Source organism: Arabidopsis lyrata (genome assembly GCF_000004255.2).
Source record: "Arabidopsis lyrata subsp. lyrata unplaced genomic scaffold ARALYscaffold_6, whole genome shotgun sequence".
In the NCBI taxonomy this organism is placed as follows: domain Eukaryota; kingdom Viridiplantae; phylum Streptophyta; class Magnoliopsida; order Brassicales; family Brassicaceae; genus Arabidopsis; species Arabidopsis lyrata.
In genome coordinates this window covers 3881152-3902270 of record NW_003302550.1, presented here as the reverse complement: position 1 = coordinate 3902270, position 21119 = coordinate 3881152, and the positions used below count along the sequence as shown (strand labels likewise).

General features: G+C 35.4%; 4 protein-coding genes across 5 annotated transcripts; 1 reads left to right on the top strand and 3 right to left on the bottom strand.

The window, feature by feature from the left end:
* Positions 1-42: 42 nt before the first annotated feature.
* On the bottom strand, positions 43-1885 carry LOC9307460. The gene has a single exon (XM_021020989.1). The coding sequence runs from the start codon at positions 543-545 to the stop codon at positions 234-236; it is 312 nt and encodes a 103-aa protein (XP_020876648.1). The 5' UTR covers positions 546-1885; the 3' UTR covers positions 43-233.
* A 75-nt stretch (positions 1886-1960) lies between these two features.
* LOC9307459 (cellulose synthase A catalytic subunit 5 [UDP-forming]) lies at positions 1961-7399 on the bottom strand. The gene is made up of 13 exons (XM_002871343.2): positions 6830-7399; positions 6277-6472; positions 6015-6190; positions 5844-5940; positions 5580-5751; positions 4872-5484; positions 4649-4786; positions 4423-4548; positions 4104-4316; positions 3746-4010; positions 3454-3653; positions 3005-3355; positions 1961-2843 (listed from the first exon to the last, which is right to left on the bottom strand). Exons 1-13 carry the CDS (start codon positions 6908-6910, stop codon positions 2262-2264), a joined length of 3210 nt encoding a protein of 1069 aa, XP_002871389.1. The 5' UTR covers positions 6911-7399; the 3' UTR covers positions 1961-2261.
* Positions 7400-9601: 2202 nt separating this feature from the next.
* On the bottom strand, positions 9602-13968 carry LOC9309496 (THO complex subunit 1). 2 transcript variants are annotated; one of them, XM_021020986.1, is made up of 20 exons: positions 13761-13968; positions 13563-13646; positions 13396-13470; positions 13191-13287; positions 12876-13021; positions 12719-12790; positions 12515-12587; positions 12353-12418; positions 12212-12258; positions 11951-12022; positions 11719-11844; positions 11565-11630; positions 11444-11485; positions 11192-11305; positions 11016-11098; positions 10736-10802; positions 10537-10608; positions 10389-10439; positions 10240-10299; positions 9602-10161 (listed from the first exon to the last, which is right to left on the bottom strand). In XM_021020986.1, exons 1-20 carry the CDS (start codon positions 13761-13763, stop codon positions 9787-9789), a joined length of 1791 nt encoding a protein of 596 aa, XP_020876645.1. In that variant the 5' UTR covers positions 13764-13968; the 3' UTR covers positions 9602-9786. The 2 variants fall into 2 exon arrangements, with proteins under 2 accessions (XP_020876645.1, XP_002871388.1); XM_002871342.2 differs by having other exon boundaries at positions 11192-11308; positions 13761-13967.
* A 3306-nt stretch (positions 13969-17274) lies between these two features.
* Positions 17275-19763, top strand: LOC9307458 (probable mediator of RNA polymerase II transcription subunit 26c). The gene is made up of 9 exons (XM_021022777.1): positions 17275-18340; positions 18422-18490; positions 18571-18653; positions 18750-18823; positions 18904-18956; positions 19032-19065; positions 19152-19300; positions 19391-19469; positions 19564-19763. The coding sequence occupies exons 1-9, from the start codon at positions 17924-17926 to the stop codon at positions 19674-19676; spliced, it is 1071 nt and encodes a 356-aa protein (XP_020878436.1). The 5' UTR covers positions 17275-17923; the 3' UTR covers positions 19677-19763.
* The last annotated feature ends 1356 nt before the right edge of the window (positions 19764-21119 follow it).

Sequence of the window (21119 nt, the reverse complement as noted above, 5' to 3'; positions counted from 1 at the left end):
AACTATATTTTTATCCTCGATCAATTCTTGCGATCTTCTCAACATAATCAAATCATAAAATAATGTAAGCTACGATAATAAAAACAACCAAGTGTGTTGCGCTCAAAACAACGTCAGTGCTTGGAACTAATTACAAATTGCTTAAATATCCTATTCATCAAAAGTTAAAAACCATAATGTAGATAAAAAAAAAAAAACCTTAAACTTCAAACCTAAGGATAGTTAATGTTTCATCATCTAATCACGACCCTGATAGGTCTCGTCGCCATGTAAATGCTCTCAATCGTCCTATACTTCTTCTTCTTCGTCTTCGATGACATTACTCTCAACACCACCATTTCTTTCGTGCATTGATGATCTTGATCATGAATATCATCTTTACCAAATATTTCCTCGATCGTCTTCTTCTTCTTGATGATATTGATATTATTCTCTTCGTCGCTTAGTTGCATCAACTGTTGTGCTGCCTCCATCTCTATCTCCGTTATCATCTCGTCTCTTCTCCTTCGTTTATTAGTCTCCTTCTTTGATTGGATCTTCTCCATTATGAAACTTGAAATTCTCTCTTGCAACTATGGTGTTTGATTTGATTTTTTTTTTTTTTGTGTGTTTTTAGTTGGTAGTAAATTTCTTCGAGGATTACGTAATGTTGATGAGGGTTTTTTGAAGGGCATGAGAAACTGCGACGTTGGTGCTGCGAAATCTCTCTCTATCCCTCATCTTTTTTTTAACTATATTTTTTGCAAACTCGTCCATATATTTTTACAAGTTTAATAAATCATTTTCTTTATTTATGAAGTTACATTTTCAACCATTACATAGCTGCCTCTAATTCAGCTTATAAATTTCACTCTGGATTTTCGTATTATAATTATAAGAAATTTTATATGTACATACCAGTTATCTCCCAACAAATCTGTCATTAATAACTAATTAATGAATTATTGTTATTATATTTTGAATTCCACATTGATATCCAAACTAATCTTCTTCTTTCTCTTTTATTGATAAAGTCCACAATAATCTTCCATACATATTCTTTTTTTATAATCTTAACAGTGGTCAATTATGATTAAAATCATAGTAAACAAATTCTGAATATTTGGTCCACAAATCATAGATTGAATATGTCAACTAATAACTAACTCATTTCCATGAGAAGAGTCAAACATCTGAGTTAGCCAAGTGTGTCAATCTTATTTTAATGACGGGTTAGAATGTAAAATTGATAAAACTTTCTGCCATGGCTATAATTTAGACAATGTGTGGGGGTAAAATCTTAAACAACAAGATACGCAAAGGTTATCAGGTACACTCTGTTGTACTGGTTATAAAAGACCAACGCAGATCTCAACCGTCGGATGTTGAGAAAATATAGGCTACTTTGACTCTTTCAATCCTACGATTACAAAAACACGGATGATTCCTTAACTAAATTAAGGAAAATGAAACTTATACGAATATCCAATTCACTGGGCCCCACCTATTTTGACTTATTATTTCTCATTGGTCACAAAACGCGTATCTTAGCCTTATTATGCTTCTCTTATCGCTGACTTGCTTTTTTACTAATTTTAAAAGACTATATTACAGTTATTTAACTAATTAAAAATAGCTATAAAATTAAAGCAATCTGAGTGAATTCTTCTACCCATGTAATTATCTGAAACAAAATAAAATGAATGGGGGCCTTTTGTTTTGGTTCCAAAAGTTTCCGGTCAACCAGTCGTGTTGACTTTTGACTGATTCGTGCTCCCAAGTCTTTTACCCTCCCAAGAGAGAAGAATAAAGTAATAATAGAGAAGAAGAAGGCCTAAGAGAATTAAGACAAAGATCCACAGAGATTGCATCTCTCCTTATCTTCAGACAAGAAGAAGCAAGCCATCACAAACATCTTCTTCTTCTTAACAACTTTAGATGAAGTAACCTTCTTCTTTATCTTTCAAGAATTTGCACAAGATTTCTCAAAATATTTCAGTGAAAGAATTAATAAGATAACACCTCTCTTTTCTGTTCCACATTCACCCAAAAAAAATAACAAGACGACACCACCTTCTTCTATATCTACATTACAACATCTTCCAAAAGAATAACATTATTTATCTAAATCCTTCTTCTTTTCGTGTTCAATCTAACAAGGATCTTTTGTTCCCAACAATAATAATTAACAACACAGTAAACAAACAAATGTGTGACTCTTTCCTCTTTACTTACCTCTGTGGAAAATTTGTTACGTATCATCACATCAACTCTGAGTTCAATCAAAGGCAGTCCAAACCGCAGATCTCGAGGATAGGATCGCCTTTCGCCACAAACGGATTGACTCTGACCCAAAGAAGCGTAAGGATAGAGGCGAGAAGGATCGACCAGACAAGAATGATTGTTGGCATTCTGTCTTGTTTCCCAAGCAGACCTTTAAGGAAAGGATATAGATGGAGGATGACCCAAAACGCAAAGAACAATCTCCCGAAAAGCGGTCCCCAAGAGTCATATCCGTTACTGATCGCATCAGAGATTCCGACTATGACTCCGATTACGTTTATGATGAGGAGTGTGGTCGGAGGGATCAAGAGTGAAGTCCATTTGAAGATGTAAAGGTCAGAGAATTCACCATCATCAGCTGCTTTAGATGTGACCGTGAAGTTTGTGTCGACACCGGCTAAAACCTTGAGGAGACCTTGGAAGAGAGCAAAGAGATGAGCTGAAACACCTCCAATCACCCAAAACTGTTCGTTTCTCCACCAATCATCAATCCCTACTTTACCCCATTGCATCTCGAGAATGCCCGTTACAGCAATCGACCCGAAAAGTGCCATGAAGAGGATACTTGCATAGTTGCTAATCTGCAACCAAAAATAGAGCAAAGGAAAACTTAACATAAAATAAAGATTGATACTTTCGAAAACTCAAAGATGATATTTTACCCCAGGAAAAATGAATCTAGATAAAACATGGAAGAAAGATTCATACTTTGGAGAACTCAAAGATTGGGGTTTTTTTTTACCTCGGGGACGATGAATTTTCCGGTGAGAAGACAGATAGCAGGGAGAGAACAGTAAACGAGGAGTGGAATAGAGGTCCATGGATAAACCACAGAGTTGATGTAAGACAATCTCTCGAGCCATTTCAAACCACCTCCGTAACCATACCAAATAGGACAATGTCTGCTCAAGAAAATCTCAACAGACCCAAGCGCCCACCGAAGAACTTGATGAAGACGGTCAGAAAGATTGATAGGTGCTGATCCTTTAAAAGCCGGTCTCTTGGGTGTACAGTAAACCGATCTCCAGCCATGAGAATGCATCTTGAAACCCGTAAGGATATCCTCGGTGACAGAACCATAGATCCACCCAATCTTGAATAAATTTCACAAACACCATGAAAGAAATCAAAAACTATATTGCAAAATGAAAGAAAAAGTGCTAAAAAGTGTTTCAAAGAGCTCTACATTACCTCTTTTCCCCATTCGGTTTTATCTTCATATCCACAACTAATGACTTGGATGGCTTCTCTAAGCAGAGAAGCCGGACTCGCATTCCTAGCAAGCCCACCATTCTCCATACCAGCAGACGCAACAAAAACAGGAGACTGTCCAAACTTCTTCTCCAACTTCAGTTGTGCCGCCTCTGGTGATTTCACCGCATTATTAGTGCCTTAGAAAGAAAAAAAGAAACAAAAAAGTGTTCAGCAATGAACTGAAACTTAATGTTGAAACGAAATGATACATATAATTTCTTCTGTTTACCTTTGGTGCCCTCTTCAATATTTTCTAGTGCGTGTATCTGCTTTGAGGCTTCCCTGTTCTTCTTTTTCTTAACAGTTGTCTTTGTCTTACGATTCTTTCTTAGACCACAACAAAACAAACACCATTTAGGCCAGCAATTGCAAGTCATACGCTTAGTCTTCTTCTTTTTTGGGGCATCAAATCCATAAAGTGCTTGTCTCCTAAAAACACACCCGGTTCCAACGTATATAGGCCCTTGTAATCCATCCAAACCTTTCATATTAATCTGTTTTGACAATGACAAGATCAAAAGTTTGGTAAGTAAGAGCGGATTAATAACTCAAGAAAAGGATGTAGTGATAGAGAATGGTGTACTTACATCGAAGAATACAACATTACGATTAGAGTATCTGTCACTTTTATCAATCCCATCGAATCTTTGAGGGAATTGAACATAACAAATTTTCTTTCCCGACTGAGGATCCATCATGAAACACATTGCTTCTCTAAGAGCTTTGCTATTATTGATGTAGTGATCACAATCGACATTTAGAAGATAAGGAGCATTTGATAGAACTCCAGAAACTCGTATCTTCAGTTAAATACGGCAACATGAAAGACAGAGTCAGGAAGTTAGCGAAAGATATATCATTAATCAATTCAAAGAATACATTCAAGAGTTGAGCATAATTATTTACCAGAGAGTTCATGGCTCCAGCCTTCTTGTGATGGTCGAATCCGGGTCTCTTCTCACGAGAAACATAAACCAGCCGAGGCAACTCGTTGTTTTCTACATCGCGAACACCATTATTTCCAAGGAAAACCTTTTTACAAGAAAAAGCAAGAAAATAAACAGGTAAGCTTGGAAGTATACAAACAGCACATAGAACAAAAAGAAACAGTTAAAGCCTTAATGCATCTAACCTGGATCATGCCAGGATGATCTCGCACGTTGTTACCGGGCCAAGGAGTACCGTCTTGCATAGTCCAACCTTCTTCAGGCACTTTTTGTGCAGTCGCAACTAAAGCATTGATCTTAACCTTGAATTCTTCATAATCTCTCTGTAGCCAGGAAAAAGGCAATTATTTCAATAAGCACCAAAATTTCTTATCAAATTATCGTATATAGGAGCAAGAATGAACAAACCTTCATTGCTCGGCGTTCCCTTACAAATGCAGGGTGAACTTTATTCTTTAAATAATCCATCTTGTGGCAAAAGTACCATTCGGGAGCACGTGGCTCGATACTGTATTTTTTACAGAAAGGAACCCATTTCCTTGCAAATTCTGCTGTTTCTGAAAGGGCTTCAAAGGTAAGCATAGCAGCACCATCATCAGATACATAACAAGCAACCCTGTCTACCGGATAATCAACCGCAAGAATAGACAGAACAGTGTTTGCTGTAATAAGCGGAGGCTCTTTCAACGGATCCACCGTACTCACAAAAACATCCACACCAGCTAGTTCAGATGGTTTCCCTTCTTTCTCGTACCTCAATGAGAGCCGGTCCAAGTATGTTTCTCTTTCTATAGGATACCATTTAGGGAACTGATCAAGAACCCATGAAACCGCAAACCATATTTCGCATATCACGGATATTAGCCACAAGGCGTAAGCATCATTGACGGGGTGAAGAATACGGTAGTGGAAAAAGAGACCGAGAATCACAAGACGGAGAATGATTAGCATCCTGTACGGATTTATTTTGCTCGACTTTATTGGTACTTTCCTAGACAGAGGCTGCCTTCCCTCATCCATCCTAAAGCAAAAGAAAAAAAAACTCGTAAATATCAAAGCAAAGCTGTGAAACATGACAAAAGACAGTTTTTTTTCTGAAAGATTTGTCTATCATACATGGGAATTTCAGCATCATCTCCGTCTCCAAGACTAGAATCTCCATCGTGTTTAACCACCTGATATTTTTCATTCTGCTTTCTCTTCCACTCTTCCATACGATCCTTCCACGCAACACTTCCATATCCATAGACCGCAAGGTCTTTCTGAGGTACCATTGGTCTTGGATGTGCTGTGACATAGCAAACCAATAGCTCAGTAACCACAAACAACAATAACAGGAAATCAAAACACGTCACCCCAAATCAGAAAAACAAAACTTACCGGCGGGGTCAGCAAAATGAGGTTGATGAACCCTATGGATATGACCAGGTGATGGAGAAACAATGAGAGCATGACTATCAGAAGAAATCTCAACGTCCTACAAAAAAGCAACCAAATGAGCCAAGAAAGGGAAGTAAAGAGGCAGAACAACTATGGAAAATATGAACCAACCTCCTCTCCATAAGTCAACAAAGGGATCTGTGAGCCAGGTGGAGCAGAGGCCAAATCAAACTCGGAGTTGCGGCGAGAGAAAGTTTCAGATTCAAGGCCACTCCTACTAAAATCAAACTCAAAATCAAGATCATCAATTCCATCATCCTCCTCATCTCCTTCAACCCTTGGACTTCCTGAAACCAATTAGAAACCTTTGTCAGAGATATAAACACACCTGTCAAATACCCATCCATAAGTAATGAAACAGTTAAAGTGTCACCTTTGATGCGCTTGTAACGAGTTTTGCACTGAGGACAAGATTGGTTTCCTTCTCGTCTCTCATACTCATAGCAAGGTCTACAGACAGGGAAAGCACATTCATTACATGCCACAAAAGACTCTCCATCAACACTCAGCTCTATCTCATCTCCACAGATTTGACATGTTTGCCCACTTAGCTCTTCCACTGATCTTATCTGTATTGAATCAGCATAAGCACAGAATTGTGAGAAACAAACATAGATTGGATCTCTCAATTACAACACAAGATTCACTAGCAATTAACTCAAAATCTTGTTCTTTGGGGGATTTTACACACTAGAACTCAGAATTCAATCCCCACCGACACAAACTTTCACTGTACATATTGATAAAAGTAGGTAAGAATTTTGGAATCGTGTACCCTAATTGATAATTTAACGAGTAAATGTAAACCCAGATCCAGAAGAAGATAAAGGCAAAACCTTTACACAGAAGAACGAAATTGAAACAATGTGTGCAAATTAAAACAGAGAGAAAGAAGTGAAAAAGCTTCAATTTTGATAAATTCTTACTCTGGCACTCTCGTCTGCATTAATTAAGACGAACTCATTCCTGTTGTGAGAACCAGCGATGAGCCGACCACCAGTATTCATATTACCGACAAAAGAGTAAACTGACACACACGCAATCTCTAGAGAGGGAGAGAGGTAACTTCCGAGGTCAAGTCAACCCAACTCGTTGGTCCAGAGAGATCCAGTCGTTACAACTCCCATCAAAACATGCAATAACAAGCTTTGAAGACGAATCTCAGAAGATTTTCTTAGTTTGTTCTAAAGAAGCAATGAAGAAGATAGGTGAAAGGTAGGTATTTGAGTGAATCCAAACTGTTTACTGATTCTCCAAATGTACGCACACACACAAGTTGACAATAAATATCGAAGAAAGAGATATTGAGAGATAGTGAAAGGTGAGCTGCAGCTAATTAAAGAGAGAGGGGCAAAATGTTGAAGAAGAAGAAGAAGAAGAAGACGCGTAATGAAGAAGACGAAGAGAGAGAGACACAGAGACGGAAGATTTTGAAGTACCTCCTCAAGTAATCAACTACCAAACCAAAGTTAGAGAAAACCACAGAAACTACCTAAACAAAAAAAGAAAAATCACATAAAAAATATATTAATAAATGAATTAAATAGTGTGGGACCCAGTAAAAGTGTGTCGCTTGGCGCTCTGTCCTCCACTCCAATAACAGTTGGTAATTTCGTAAAAATGTTTTAAAAGAAATGAAATTTCAGAGTACGTATAAATTAGAAACATAAATTTTAAAATATACTACTGTATAAATTGACTTTAAATTGACGTAAGAAAAATTAAATGACTCACTGATTCTTTTTATCGGAAAAGGACGAAAATTTTATATACATTTGGTAAACATTGGATCACCCTTTTCATTTATTATTTCCCTGTATTTTGTTCTTCTGTCTTCCTCTTTTTTTTTAGTTTTTTTTTTTATATATTTGTTCTTCTGTCTCATGAGTCATGACTATACTAATCACAATAAAATAGATTCACAAAAATAAAATCTATACTTATATTGCTTAGAGGATGTTGACCACATTTGTTTTAACTTTTAACTTTTAAGTGTGCTTTATTAATGTACTTTATATATTTACCTGAAATATAATATTAGAAATGTCCAGGGAATATCTTTCTATATATCATTCCTTTGCCTTGATACAGACTTAAATTTTCTAATTCTATTCACTAACTCTTGTGTAGATACAATTAAATTTGGCTCCACCCACCATTATTTTTCCCATTTGTCTTTTCTCCTGTTTTGCATATAAAATTTAATGTACTGTTGACCACAAAATATTATGTACAATTGGAAAACAATGTGCAAATTATTGAGACTATCATATCACATTATATTTATATGCCATACATCCATATGTATACATTTGCCGACAATATATATATATATATATATATATATATATATAGTCAGTGCCGGCTCTCCCCATGTGCGGAGAGTGCTCATGCATAGGGTCCAAAATTTTTTTGTCTTTTTTTTCAATTAAATTTATTAAAATTAGGGTCCAAAATTTTTTTTTTATATATATACATAAGAAATTAGGGCCAATTGTTTTTTTCAGCTCAGGATTCTTAATTTTTTTGAGCCGGCCCTGTATGTAGTATAAAGAGTTAAGTCAAGAAAAAACACATACGTATTTTTAGACAATAATAGCTTACCACTAAAATTGCATATATATTTATTTTAAAAAATGAAATCACAATATATGATGTTTTTAACCTGCTAGTAATCAAGTTTTTTTTCCAGTAAAGTACTAATAAAGCTGTGAGTTCATCTTTTCATACATAAAAACATATGCAATTTTAGTGTTAAGCTAATATTAGTCTAAAGACGAATGTTTATAAAAATAATATCTATGATTAGAATGCATTGTTGTAGGTACTGTTTGTTTCCAATTCCTTGGGCCACATGCTCTTATAGAAAATTAGAAAAGTGTCGGTGCCACATGTTTTTTTTAGTTTCTTCCGGGAAAATGATGAAAAAGTAGCATGTTGTTGTTTCAGCAAAAATCTTTTGTATTACAATAATTAAATGACTTAGTTAATAAATCATGTTTTAAAAAAAGTTAGATAATAATATATGTTTAAATCGTAATACGATTTGTATTCAAACGATAAGTAACAAATAGGCAACTTTTCATTTGTCGTTGACAACACAAATCACTCTGTTGTCTCTTGGTCGATTCTTTATCTCATCGGTGTGCCAACACTGTTACTCTTTTTTTTGTTTCAATATGAGTCGACACTTTTTTTGTCATAAGAGTGCAACGACTATTAGACAACTGTGATCTTATGTGACAGTGCATAAACAACTTAATAGTGTTTGGGGTAAATTTATAAGGTGATTTGATTTGCATTGACAAACGACTAAACAAAGTATATACATTTTCAATGATTGGAGGTAGTAATAATATAATCAAATCAGTTTAAAAAATTCACCAACGTGAACTGATATATTTTTCACGTATTATTGGCAATTTGGCGTGATGAAACCTTATTATATGGAGATCGGTGGTGTTTACGGACTTAAAATCGTGACATGACTTAAAACCACTCATCTATATTCTAAAAATATTGATGACAAAACATAAAGTTTGTGTTGATAGCTTATAGTGACATATCTAGCTATAGATTCCTATAGTAATTGATTTATTTTTGTTTGTTAAAGTGTGTAATTATTAGTGGATTGCGACAGAATCCAATGTTTATTAGCTATGAATATGTATGATGATAAATTACACTCAGACGATAAATTACCTAAAAGAACTTAAATGTATGATGATTTTATTGCGTATATAGAAATGGAAAACAATGTTATAAGCTTCAAGATTGCACTCATACAAACATATTTAGAAAAATACTTTTAACATAATTTGTTAAACATCAATACATTTTAACTTCATATCCAAAGGCTTCACCGTTCCATGAAGGTCGAGACTCATGAGACAGGCGTAGGGGGGTGATCAAGATCAGTGTCCATCAAACCAGCTTCTTCTGTCTCTGCGTCTTCGATTTGACCGGCCTCTTGACCGTTTTCTGTGTCAGAACCACCGAGTCTTTGTTGTTCCTCAGGCGTAGGAGTGTCTGCAATAGCATCACTCTCCATCGTCTCTGCATCACCCCTTCCTCCTTCAGCCTCAGCTTCACTATTAGAAACACCAATCTGGTTTCCCTCTGTTTCCTGAGATCCACCTTTGGCTTCTTCTTTCTTAGCTCGTTTGGCTTTTTCGTTCGGTTTAGCTTGGTATTTAGACCGGACCTCAGGCGGCAATAGTTCAACTGGGACAACTCCTTCGATTCCCATTTCGGTAAACTGTAAAAAAGATAGAAAAATGTTTTAAAAAGCAATCATATGAAGCATTGAGAAAATCGAAATCGAAGAACATTTTACCCTAGAAAATCCTTCAAGGTCTTGCCGAGCTGTAAACCGAAGACCTTTCCAGCAGTAAACCTATCAAAACAGTAACAATAATCTGCCTTGAGACTGATTCAATAAAGCATCATAAAAATAAAGTTGTAAATCAGAGGAAAGTTATATACTCTGTTGTTTTTATGATGATACTCATCTTCTATGCCAGCTGATGGATCCATCTGAGATTTTAACAAAACCAGATGTACTAATTAGACATCAACCATTTTTTTGAAAATGTTGTTCGTGAATAATAAAGAAAACAATATGTTAGCTCACATCTTCTGCTAATGGTTTCCAGTAGTCTGCAATGTCAGGGGTTCGGACACGTTGAGAATCAGTCAAAGCATTCTGTTATGCCATCAGAGATACAAATATTTTAGAGACATAATTTGAAGATCGATCCGAGAGGAGAGACTGGAGTAGCATGTGGCATAATATGAACAACGAACAAGGATGCAAGAAAAGTAATGCATACCGGATTTTGATCAGCCCATCTCCAAAGTTGGGAGAGTTCTTTATTGCCCAATCTCCATCTTTGTCTCCTGTAAAAGCATAACCCATATGGAGCTTAATACTCGTAATGTAGATTTATTAGTTGTTTCTCACTTTAATGGACTAGTGACCAGAGATCACCAGGGACAAAACGTCTTATCTTGCACTTAACATATTCTAAAATTCTAATGGCTGACACCATCTAGTTAGGCGATTACATGAGAATGAAACAGTTAGATTACAAGGTCAGCTTTTCCCCCTACCGTTTCTTTTGCCCTGCATTAGGTGATTTCTTATCTATCGGTTGCTTTTCAAATGGTGGGCATCCATCACGTTTCCACCAGACCTGTTATTTGTGTATTGTAGAAGCTCATTAACGACCCTCGACTACAAGCCAGAAAAATCATGCAGCAGGTAAGAGAGAAAGCAGCACACATACCCAATTCTTTTCGCGCTCCAGTATATGCTCAACTGCACGGAGGAATTCTTTCCCTTTAGGCGGAGTGATCTCAAGCAATTTCTTTACACGATCCTCACATGACTTAAGTTCTTCCTTCTAGACCGAAAAGATAAAAAAATACCTTTGAGTGATTATGCATAAAACCCCGAATACTGAGATATAAACTAGGTTTGTGAATCTTTGAAAGAAAGCAAGAGGACATTTTCTCATTAAACAAGAAAAAACACTGACCATGGTTTCAGATGGCAGATCTTTGTCGTTCTTCCCTGGTGCCTAAAAGGAAACAGGAGTCAGTTATACCAGAATACCAGAGAGAGTAATTTCCGTGCAATAATTCTTGAGAGACATTTACCCTTAGATAATCAAACATAATGAGGCACTGGAGAAGAATATGTCGTCGGAAACTCGAATCCTTTAACTGTGACGAAAGGTAGAAAAAAAAGTGAGTGAACTGCTAAGTTCAGAAGTTTTGTGTGTGTGTGCGTGTGCAACCACAGCATACTTACCTCTAAACCCATCAATTTACTACTTGTTAGGTACTTTATATTAAAAGTTGCTGCCTCTTCCTCCAAACTATTAGCCTCTCCCTCTTCTTCGCTTAGTGGTTGAGCATCAAAGGTGTTTAAAACAACCTACATAGGCAGTTCAAGAAACGAAGTCTGAGATGATTTTTCTATGCATATTCAATATATATAAGACCAGGTAATGCATTTTAGCCAAAAACCATAGATCACATACCGCCAAACTGGATGAAAATTTCTGCCACTTGGTAGATGCGGAAATAAGAGAAGCGGGATTACAGAAATACTCCTGGAAACGAAACAGATTTCTCAGTAAGAAAAGAACTATCTCAATAAACTAACTAACAAAAGGAAAACTGAGATGCTATCTCCAGTAATGCCGATTTTGCATGATATGCAAACAGAGGTTCTATGAGACAATCCTTATGATAAAGGCGTAACAGTCATTTCCTATAAAGTTCAATTAACAAATACGCACCTGTAAACTCCAAAATGTCTTATAGAAGTTGAAATCTACAGAAATGCCTGAGAAGCAATGACATAGACAGAATAAGTAACACGTTTTAGAATTGTCCTATGGATATAAGGACCAAAAGCATAAGAAAAAAAAATTACTTGCCTTTTGGAGGATCTTTTTCATATTTGGTTTCATTAGATGTATTAAAAACGCCTTTTATATTCACGGCTGCAAGAAAAAGTCACGCAAGTAAACGTTACACAACTTATAGACATTCACGTACCAAAGAGTTGTATATGCAAACTTACGAGAAACCCTTCTTACCTGAGCGCTCAGATAACGGAAAAAAGTGAGCCAAAAACATGAGAATCCTTCCACAGAATACAACATCATTGGCCTGTATGCCAGATTGTGAAAGTAAAAAAAGGGAATTAAAAAGAATGGATGTGTTATATAACTGAAAAAAAAGTAGATTATGACTTGTGGATATTCGACAAAGGGAACTAGAAAAGGGTGCAGATAACGAACCTTTGAGAGTCTCCGGAGAAGTTGGTTGCAAGTCCTCAACATTACAAGTTTTCCACGTGCAAAAAGCTCTTGCTGCAAATAATTGCAAGATCCAAGTCAAAATACAAGAAACTCATACAATTAACACAGGAAACTATTGATTTCATCTAAGAAATACCTTGCCCAATATATCTTGTTTGCTTTCAATATAACCAAAAACATCTTTACAGTTTTTCATAGTAGACATTTCCGTCAAATCCTCCAGCAGCTGGAATATCATGCCACCTTCTACATGCTCTTTCTCACAAAGATAAAGCACAACATCTAAACAAACCAATTGAAACAAAACGAACGTACTCAGCAACCATCAAGCATGAGACAATAAGCAATAGACTACAAGAGAATGAGATGTTTTACGGGCACAACACTTGCACCTATTTAATCGAACTATGCAAATCAGAGAAGACAGGTTGCTTTGAAACAAATTGCTAACCTAGAAGATGAGGAATCTGGCCATGTATATTATCATCATCATCATCAATCAACTGACCATACTGCATAATTTGCTCTCCTGATTGCGCAGCAGCAGCCTGAAACCCCCCAAAACACAAAGAGAAATCCACACATATATAAATCAAAATGACTAAATCAACAAGCATATGCATACCACGAAGATATATAGTGGAGAAAGAACAGACCACTAGCTCCTGCAGCAATGTCCGGAGCATGTTTTCAAGCATTTGGTTTTCATCTTGAGCCAACTTTGTTTGTTTCTGACAAATTATATGACAAATACAACAAGTAAGACTTAAAGTAACACATACACTGAAGTGTGAAGACAGTGTTAGTTGAATCCAAGAGTTACCTGAGGTTGTATAAACTCTTGAACAGTCTTGAGTGCAAAGGTTTCAATAGGAGCTCGTTGCAATATAGCATCTCTAAATGCATCCTGAGAACCACAAAGCAATTATATAAGCATTTGTAATTCCAAAACATGGTGAAATTAGGGTCAGTGCCTTTCACTTATCATAATCCCAAAATGCAAAAGGATCGAAGAGTATACCATTCTAGATGTACCAGCTTCCACAGCAAGTTGGGAATATAAGGAAATCTCTTGTGGCTGACCGGAGAAAAGGACCAATGACGAGGAATTTACCGACGACACCAATACCGGGTACTGGCCGGAGAAAAAAACACGACGAATGTGTGACTATGAGTCGCCGGATTTTAACCCAGCTTGAACAAGGGAAAGAGAAAGAAGAAAATGGGGTAAAATAATTTAGGGTTGTTTTAAAATTGTTTAATTTTTATTACTATACATAAAACTTTAGTATTATTTTATTGGATGTATACATTTTTTTGTCGGTTATTGGATGGATATATTATACACGTTCGTTCGAATCTTTTTATTATTTTCTGGTTAACGGGCCTTCTTTTTTTGTTAAATTTAATGGGCCTTCTCATAACTCACAAAGTCCTTATTGGCCCGTATAAGAACCTTAAATCACATCATCTGAATCCCAAATCAGAGACTCTTAAATCACAAAGAAACATCGCTGAAAGTAAGAAACATCGCTAACGCAAACAAGAGAGAATTGCGTTGGCAACGATTGTATCTTTCATTAAAAAAAAGAAAAACAAAACAGTGAGAAATCTAAGCATTGAGCGTCAAGATAAAATACAACTTCAATGTAGGACAATGCCTATATTAATGTCATTTATCTATTCGTTCATGTACCTTAACTAGATTTTAACCCGCGGTACACCGCGGGGCTATATTTTCTTAAAAAAATCAAAATGTAATTTGTTTGATAGATTATTTTGATTGTTAATTTTAGGATTTCACCCGTGGTATACTATCTTTTATAAATATCAACCCAAACCCGTCCCATCATATTACCCGTCCCGTGAAATTAAACATCATTTAGTTATTTTCTTAAAAAAAATCAAAATGTAATTTGTTTGATAGATTATTTTGATTGTTAATTTTAGGATTTCACCCGTGGTATACTATCTTTTATAAATATCAACCCAAACCCGTCCCATCATATTACCCGTCCCGTGAAATTAAACATATATAAAAATTTCTTTTAAATGGTTCCCATAAGGTATATATACATATATATTAAATTTGTATAGAGTTGAAATAATATTAATATTACAAACTTTTTATATAATTTAAATATTATAAATATTTTTAAAAATATGCAATATATATTTTTTGTTATTGAATAAGAGGATATTATGTGTAAGAAATGTAGAAAATAAGAGTTTAATATTTTTATTATAGAGTCGCAAGAAAAATCTTTTATTTCTATACATGTTATTCGTTTATTAATAATAAAAGAAAACAAATCCTTTAAATTAGATATTAACTAAAATAACCGCACCATAATTACTTATTAAGTAACAACAAATAAATTTCACCAAAAAATAGGTAACAACCAATAAATTCTAAACGCAGTAATTAAAGAATGAGATATTAAAAAAAAATATCAAATAAGATATAAGAATCTTAAAATAATTGAATATCTAAATAATTTAATTGTTAGTGTCGATTTTAATGCCTTCATTAATGTGGATTTTTTTTTTTACAGAAAAATATTTCCTAAAGATTATCACATTAATGATTCAGAAAATTAAGGAAGATATGAATTTATGATTCTCGAAATCGTGTTGGTAATATCTTTAATTAATATTTTTCAAATTTAAATAATTAATGCCAATGGCATTCATCCGTAAATACATTCCAACTCCAGGATTTATTTGCTAAAAGTCATCCAAAAATGTATATATAGATACGTAATTGTCTTTCATTCCTTTTAAAATAATTTGTGCATGTACAAGACATGTACACATTAGTATTACACCTAACACGTATCTTTTAGTCCTCATTTGCTTTTAATTTGAAATTTGATCTTACCCAACTATGTACTTGTCTCAAAATTCATTAACCGTAGCTTGAATATGTTGTTTTTTGTTCTCCTTTTTATTTCTCCATCAATGACATGCTTACGTTTTCAATATTCTTTATAGTTAAAAATGTAGGAATTATGTTGTAGTTTTCTTTCGCTCGTATTAATTGTTTTGTTCAAAATCTTTTGAATCAAAATATGTGAGTCTTATTTAATTTCCTTAATCCTTTTGAGTGATGAAATATGATGATCAAAGTAATACCAAGGAAGGAATGACCATGAAACGCAAAGATTGTGCTAGCCTCTATCCATCTGGGCAGCTGTATTCCCAAGGGTAGAGTCCCTCTGAGCGATGATATTAACTACAACTTCAGTGCCAGGTCGAAGCCAAGTCAAGAGTTTACCGAATTACACACATACGACGATTGTGGAAGGTGAAACTTACGGCTGTGCAGACTATTTTCGATGTCATGGACAGATTTGAGGGATGAGGACTCTCTCTACTTCATAGATGATCTTCTACATCTACGTGTAGACATATATTTCCGTTTACTATGATGAGAGAGCAATATAGATATAATATTAGTGTTGATAGAGAGAAAATATAGCATTCTTCTTGTATAAATATTTTTCATTGATAATTGTCCTCTACATTTTCTCTCTAATCAATCAATAGACCATTAAAAAGATTTTACCCTATTCAACCTGATTTTACCCGTTTGTGGTTCTAAGAAGAACATCGGAGCATCGGTTCAAGGGCCCATCACAGTTTAATAAAAAATTCTTCAACATAAGGGTCCAATTTGTTTAAAAAGTTTCTTACATAGCCCATTTTTAAAAACATTTTAGTGCAAATAAGGTCTGCTTTTTAGAAAAAAATTAAAAAAGGGGCCCAAACTAAGTATAAATATACTCAAATATATATAAAATTTAATGTAAATATTGTAAGATGTAAAAAAAATCAATAATTGCATGCATAAAAGACATCTTATTGTTCATCTAAACTTAAACAACAAGTGACAAATAAACTTTAGTTTCTAAGAAAGTGAACTTTGGTGGATCGAACACCTCCTTCAACACCTAAGATTGTCATCCTCTCTTTGGAGTTTGGATCGAAGTAAAATTAGTAAACGAGCCCGCAAGGTGGTGGGCGAGTGGTAGGGCGAGTCCGGAGTTGAGGGTGAAATCCCCGAACCCGGGTTCGATCTTCCTCCCTCGCTGTTATTAACACTTTGTTGGGAAGTCTAGGCTTGGGCTTCGGCCCAGACAGTTTACATGGTAGTCTGGTAACAGGCGATCCAGCTACCCCCTGGCATTAGTCGGAAAGCATTCCAAACTTGGATCAGGCAGTGTGGTAGCCCATCCCTCGGGGTGGTAGTGAGTCCACTCTGTAGCACTCCGGTGCGTTCCTATCGAGGCTGACCGGATCAGCCGATCGGGTATATAAAAAAAAAAAAAAAAATAGTAAACGATTAGTGGTTCATGTTGGAGAGATTACGGGCTTTTGGCCTAAAAAAATGTCATGAAACACTTTAGAAACCGAATGAAAATATTGATTTGATATATGGGTCCACTTACTATAGGGCCAAAAATTTAGAGGCCCATTAAGCAAAAATGTCGAAACATGTAAATGTTACTCTCCAATTAAAGAAAAACCAAAAAAAGTAAACGCCATTATTGAAAGAAAAACACTCACCCCTCTCTCTCTAGAGCTGTTCATCTCCCCAACCACAACAAACCAACTTGCTTAGCTTTGCTCTGTCCAGGGCAAGAGTATCCCTCAATAAAGCAATTCCCATTTTCTTCTTTTACTTTTGTCCTAAAACTCGTTTTACTTGTTAATTGATTCTGTCTGAATATTATTATTAACGGACCAAAAAAAAAACTTGCAGAAGAATGAAAGAAAAAGCAATAACCCCCCAAACCAAATTCTAAAGCCTCAAATTTGGAATATTCCCATTCTTCTTCCTTCCTTTTTTTTTTTTTTTTTTCCCATTTCCATATTGATCTTATGTGAGACTGTGAGAGAGAGACTTCCTCTGTTTCTGTTTTCTTCGCTCTTCCTCGTAACAGTAAAGGGTCTTCCTTTTAATCTGAATTTACCAATCTGATTCTTCTGTTTTTGTTTTTTAATTGTCTATCTTTTAACTATTTGAATCTAAACTTTGTTTGGTTCTTCACGATTTTAATCCCCGATGAATCAAATTCATCAAAAGATTTATCTTTTAGATCTGGTTACGTAATTCGATTTGCTCTGTTTTTTTGTTTTGAATTCTTTATAAAGTAACCAAATTTGGGGAAGAGGGTAATAATGGATTTGGACGATTTCCGATCGGTTATGGATAACGCAGGTGTTGATGTTTGGACATTTATCGACACGGCGATTCTCGTTGCGTCTCTTGACTATGGTCAAGAGCTCAAGCGTCGGAGAGATAACATCGTCGAGCGTCTCTACGCTACGTCCATGGCTAACAAGTGTAGAAACTGCGATTTTGGCGGCGGAGGTAGCGTTACGGAGGCGGCGGTTGGTAGGGTTAATGGGAGGGTTCACGAGGAGACGGAGGAGGAAGATGAAGAAGCTGCTGCAGCAGCAGCAGCAGCAGAAGAAGTAAGAGAGAAATCTGTTAATGTTGAAGACGATGACGATTTCGATCCCTTTGCTGGTTTGTTTGATGATGAGCAGAAGAGTATTCTTGAAATCAAGGAGAAACTTGAAGATCCTGATCTGGTTTGCTAATGTTTTTCCACTTGGATCTTGATTTTCTGTTTCCGGTTTTTGAAGACAGGATTGTTTTGTTTGTGGTTTCAGTCTGAAGAATCTTTAGTTGAGTTGCTTCAGAATCTGGAAGATATGGACATAACATTCCAAGCTCTTCAGGTAGTGTAACTTGATTCAATAAGGACACTCTTCAATTGTTTTGATTGTTTTTGAAGTTTATGATTTTTTTTATCACTTAGGAAACTGATATTGGGAGGCATGTGAATAGAGTTCGGAAGCATCCATCTAACAATGTTCGAAGATTAGCTAAACAGCTTGTCAAGTTACGATCACATTCAGACAACTTTTCTGCTCATAATTCAACTATGAAGAACCACTCTTGATTTCTAATTCTTCACTCTACTTTGTTTCTTTGCAGAAAATGGAAGGAAACAGTTGACGAATGGGTCAAATTTAACCAGCCTGGTGATCTTGAACCTCCGAGTTTGATAGGTAAAGAGCATACAAACTCTGTATCTCAGAACAAGCATCATTCTTATCAATCTCAGAACAATCAATCTCTTCCAATGTAGCCGATGAGGATTCACCGGTGCAGAAAGCTCTCCATAACGGTAATCGCCAACAGGTAAAAAATCCGATACTCTTTTCGATTCTTGGTTAGTCATTGAGCTTCATTTGTTATCTGTTTCTCCTGTGGCAGGTGCCTGATTTCGGATATTCACCGGTTCCTCAGAGTAAGTTGCTGAACAAGGACTACAGCATTTCGATCTTTTCACCATTTTGAATCCGTAAAGCTTATTCCTTTTCCGGTTTTCAACAGATGGGTATTCCAGTTCAAGCAAGAACAGTAACATTACCGAGCCAGAGAGAAAACCAAGACCTGTTGCTGCTGCTGCTCCTCCACCTAGGAGAGAATCTCCTTCTCCGGCTAAACCTTCTCGCCCTTCTCCTTCTCAACAAACCATTCCGGTACATTACCAAACCGAATCCTGATATCGGTGTTAAAAGACTCTTATACTATATGTCAATTGTGATGAACTTGGTTTTTGGGAATTGCAGAGGGACAAGGAGCATAAGGAAGTTGATTTCGACACAGCCCGGAAAAGGCTACAACAAAACTACAGACAAGCCGAGAATGGTTTTAAAGCTCAATCGCTTTTAGTTTCAGACACCTCTCTACTCAGTGGGATCATTTTCTGACTGCGTTTTTCATGTGTTTGTTTTGTATCCAGCAAAAAAGCAAAGGACTATACAAGTGATGGACATTCATGAGATCCCTAAACCTAAGAAAGGTGGATTTTTCCCAAGAAAAGGCGGTAGTTCTCAAGGTGGTAGACACTGGTAAATTGAGAAAGATGAGAGTTAAATGAAACGAGGAAGAAGAGCCAACAAAAAAAAAAAAAAAAGACAGAGAACAAAGCTCTGTTTCTGAGATACAAGAAGACAGTGAATTCTAAATATGTTTCAAGAATTTGGAATTAGTTGGTGGGTACACTTGTTTTCTATTTTGTTGTTACTACTATATAATTTTTTTTTTCCTGATAAAGAACATAATTTTCTTGGATTTTATTAATAATAGATTCGAAAAAAAATCAAGTTTACCATATTTGTATTTTTGTTTTTAGACAATGATGTGCATAAATCTAGCTCTTTAAAGAAAATAGATTGATTTTCTTAGGAACTGATTCTTTTGTTTAGTACCAATTTTATTGAAAGATTTGACCTTTTTCATTGTTTCTTTCATGCAGATTGACGGTTAGCATCAAGTTTCTATCAGTTACAGACTTACAGTCAATGTAAATTCAATTTCTAATTAACGGGTCAATCTTGTAAAGTAATTTTTAGGTTAAAATGATTATTAAGTGACATTTCTATTAACGTCGAGCTTATCTTTTAAATTTAGGAAAGAAGATAGAAAACAAAAAAAGAACAACAATTTCTCTTTTTGACTTTCGAGTGTTAGAGCACCCTTATCCATGAGCTCTTAGATGAATCTTAGCCAAATCTTAAGCTAAGATTTGTGAAGAAAAAGCTTTTATATAAGAGCTTTTAGGTTTATATTTAAGCTTTTTCTTCACAAATCTTATCTTAAGATTCGGCTAAGAGCCCATGGATAATGGTGGTCTTATAGCCTTAAGACCCGTAATGGCGTCGGTCCATTGGTTGATGATGAAGGTGATACATAATTTTTTTAATCTTTTTGACCTAATCATTGTGGATACGCATGAGCTGTTTTGTTTAATCATTGTATTAAAGTATGTATACATAGGTCTTAATGGTAACTAATATTGGTATATTTTAAGGGAACCAGACAAGATTAGGCTTAAATAATAAGATCAATTTTCTTTTCTTTATCCATTTCTCAAGTACTTTTATTGGTGTGTGTTTTTAATTGAGTGTCCATTGAGAAGACTCAAGTGACAAAGATAATCCACCAAGCAACTCCACATGTATGCCACATTTTCATTAAATACTTTTCTCTTACTCCTATTTAATTATTAAAACCTTGAATTCATCTTTATTAAAACAATTGAAAACTTTTCTAGAGTTGGTAAAATGATACTAGTGGGACAAATTGAAATCCCCGAGATTTCATTTTTATTTTCAAAGAACTTTATAAACATTAAACAGTCAACAATTATATACCAAATCTAATTTTGGTTTGTGAACTATTTAACACCTAACTTATAACCATAAAGCATGTCATCATCGCTTTTAAACTCTTCAATTAATCTAATCGAATAAATGTTGAAATAACTCCATAGTTTATATCATTTCTAATTTTGTT

Coding starts and splice junctions, on each gene's coding strand:
- LOC9307460 (XM_021020989.1), bottom strand. CDS start 545: ATGGAGAAGATCCAATCAAAGAAGGAGACTAATAAACGAAGGAGAAGA.
- LOC9309496 (XM_002871342.2), bottom strand. Junction 12,259..12,352: donor TGAAAAAGATCCTCCAAAAG/GCAAGTAATTTT, acceptor ATTGCTTCTCAG/GCATTTCTGTAGATTTCAAC. Junction 11,845..11,950: donor AATTTTCATCCAGTTTGGCG/GTATGTGATCTA, acceptor CTGCCTATGTAG/GTTGTTTTAAACACCTTTGA.
- LOC9307458 (XM_021022777.1), top strand. CDS start 17,924: ATGGATTTGGACGATTTCCGATCGGTTATGGATAACGCAGGTGTTGAT. Junction 18,654..18,749: donor TTAGCTAAACAGCTTGTCAA/GTTACGATCACA, acceptor GTTTCTTTGCAG/AAAATGGAAGGAAACAGTTG. Junction 18,824..18,903: donor TGAACCTCCGAGTTTGATAG/GTAAAGAGCATA, acceptor CTTCCAATGTAG/CCGATGAGGATTCACCGGTG.
- LOC9307459 (XM_002871343.2), bottom strand. CDS start 6,910: ATGAATACTGGTGGTCGGCTCATCGCTGGTTCTCACAACAGGAATGAG. Junction 4,787..4,871: donor GGGAACGCCGAGCAATGAAG/GTTTGTTCATTC, acceptor TCCTGGCTACAG/AGAGATTATGAAGAATTCAA. Junction 3,654..3,745: donor TATTGAAGAGGGCACCAAAG/GTAAACAGAAGA, acceptor TTTCTTTCTAAG/GCACTAATAATGCGGTGAAA.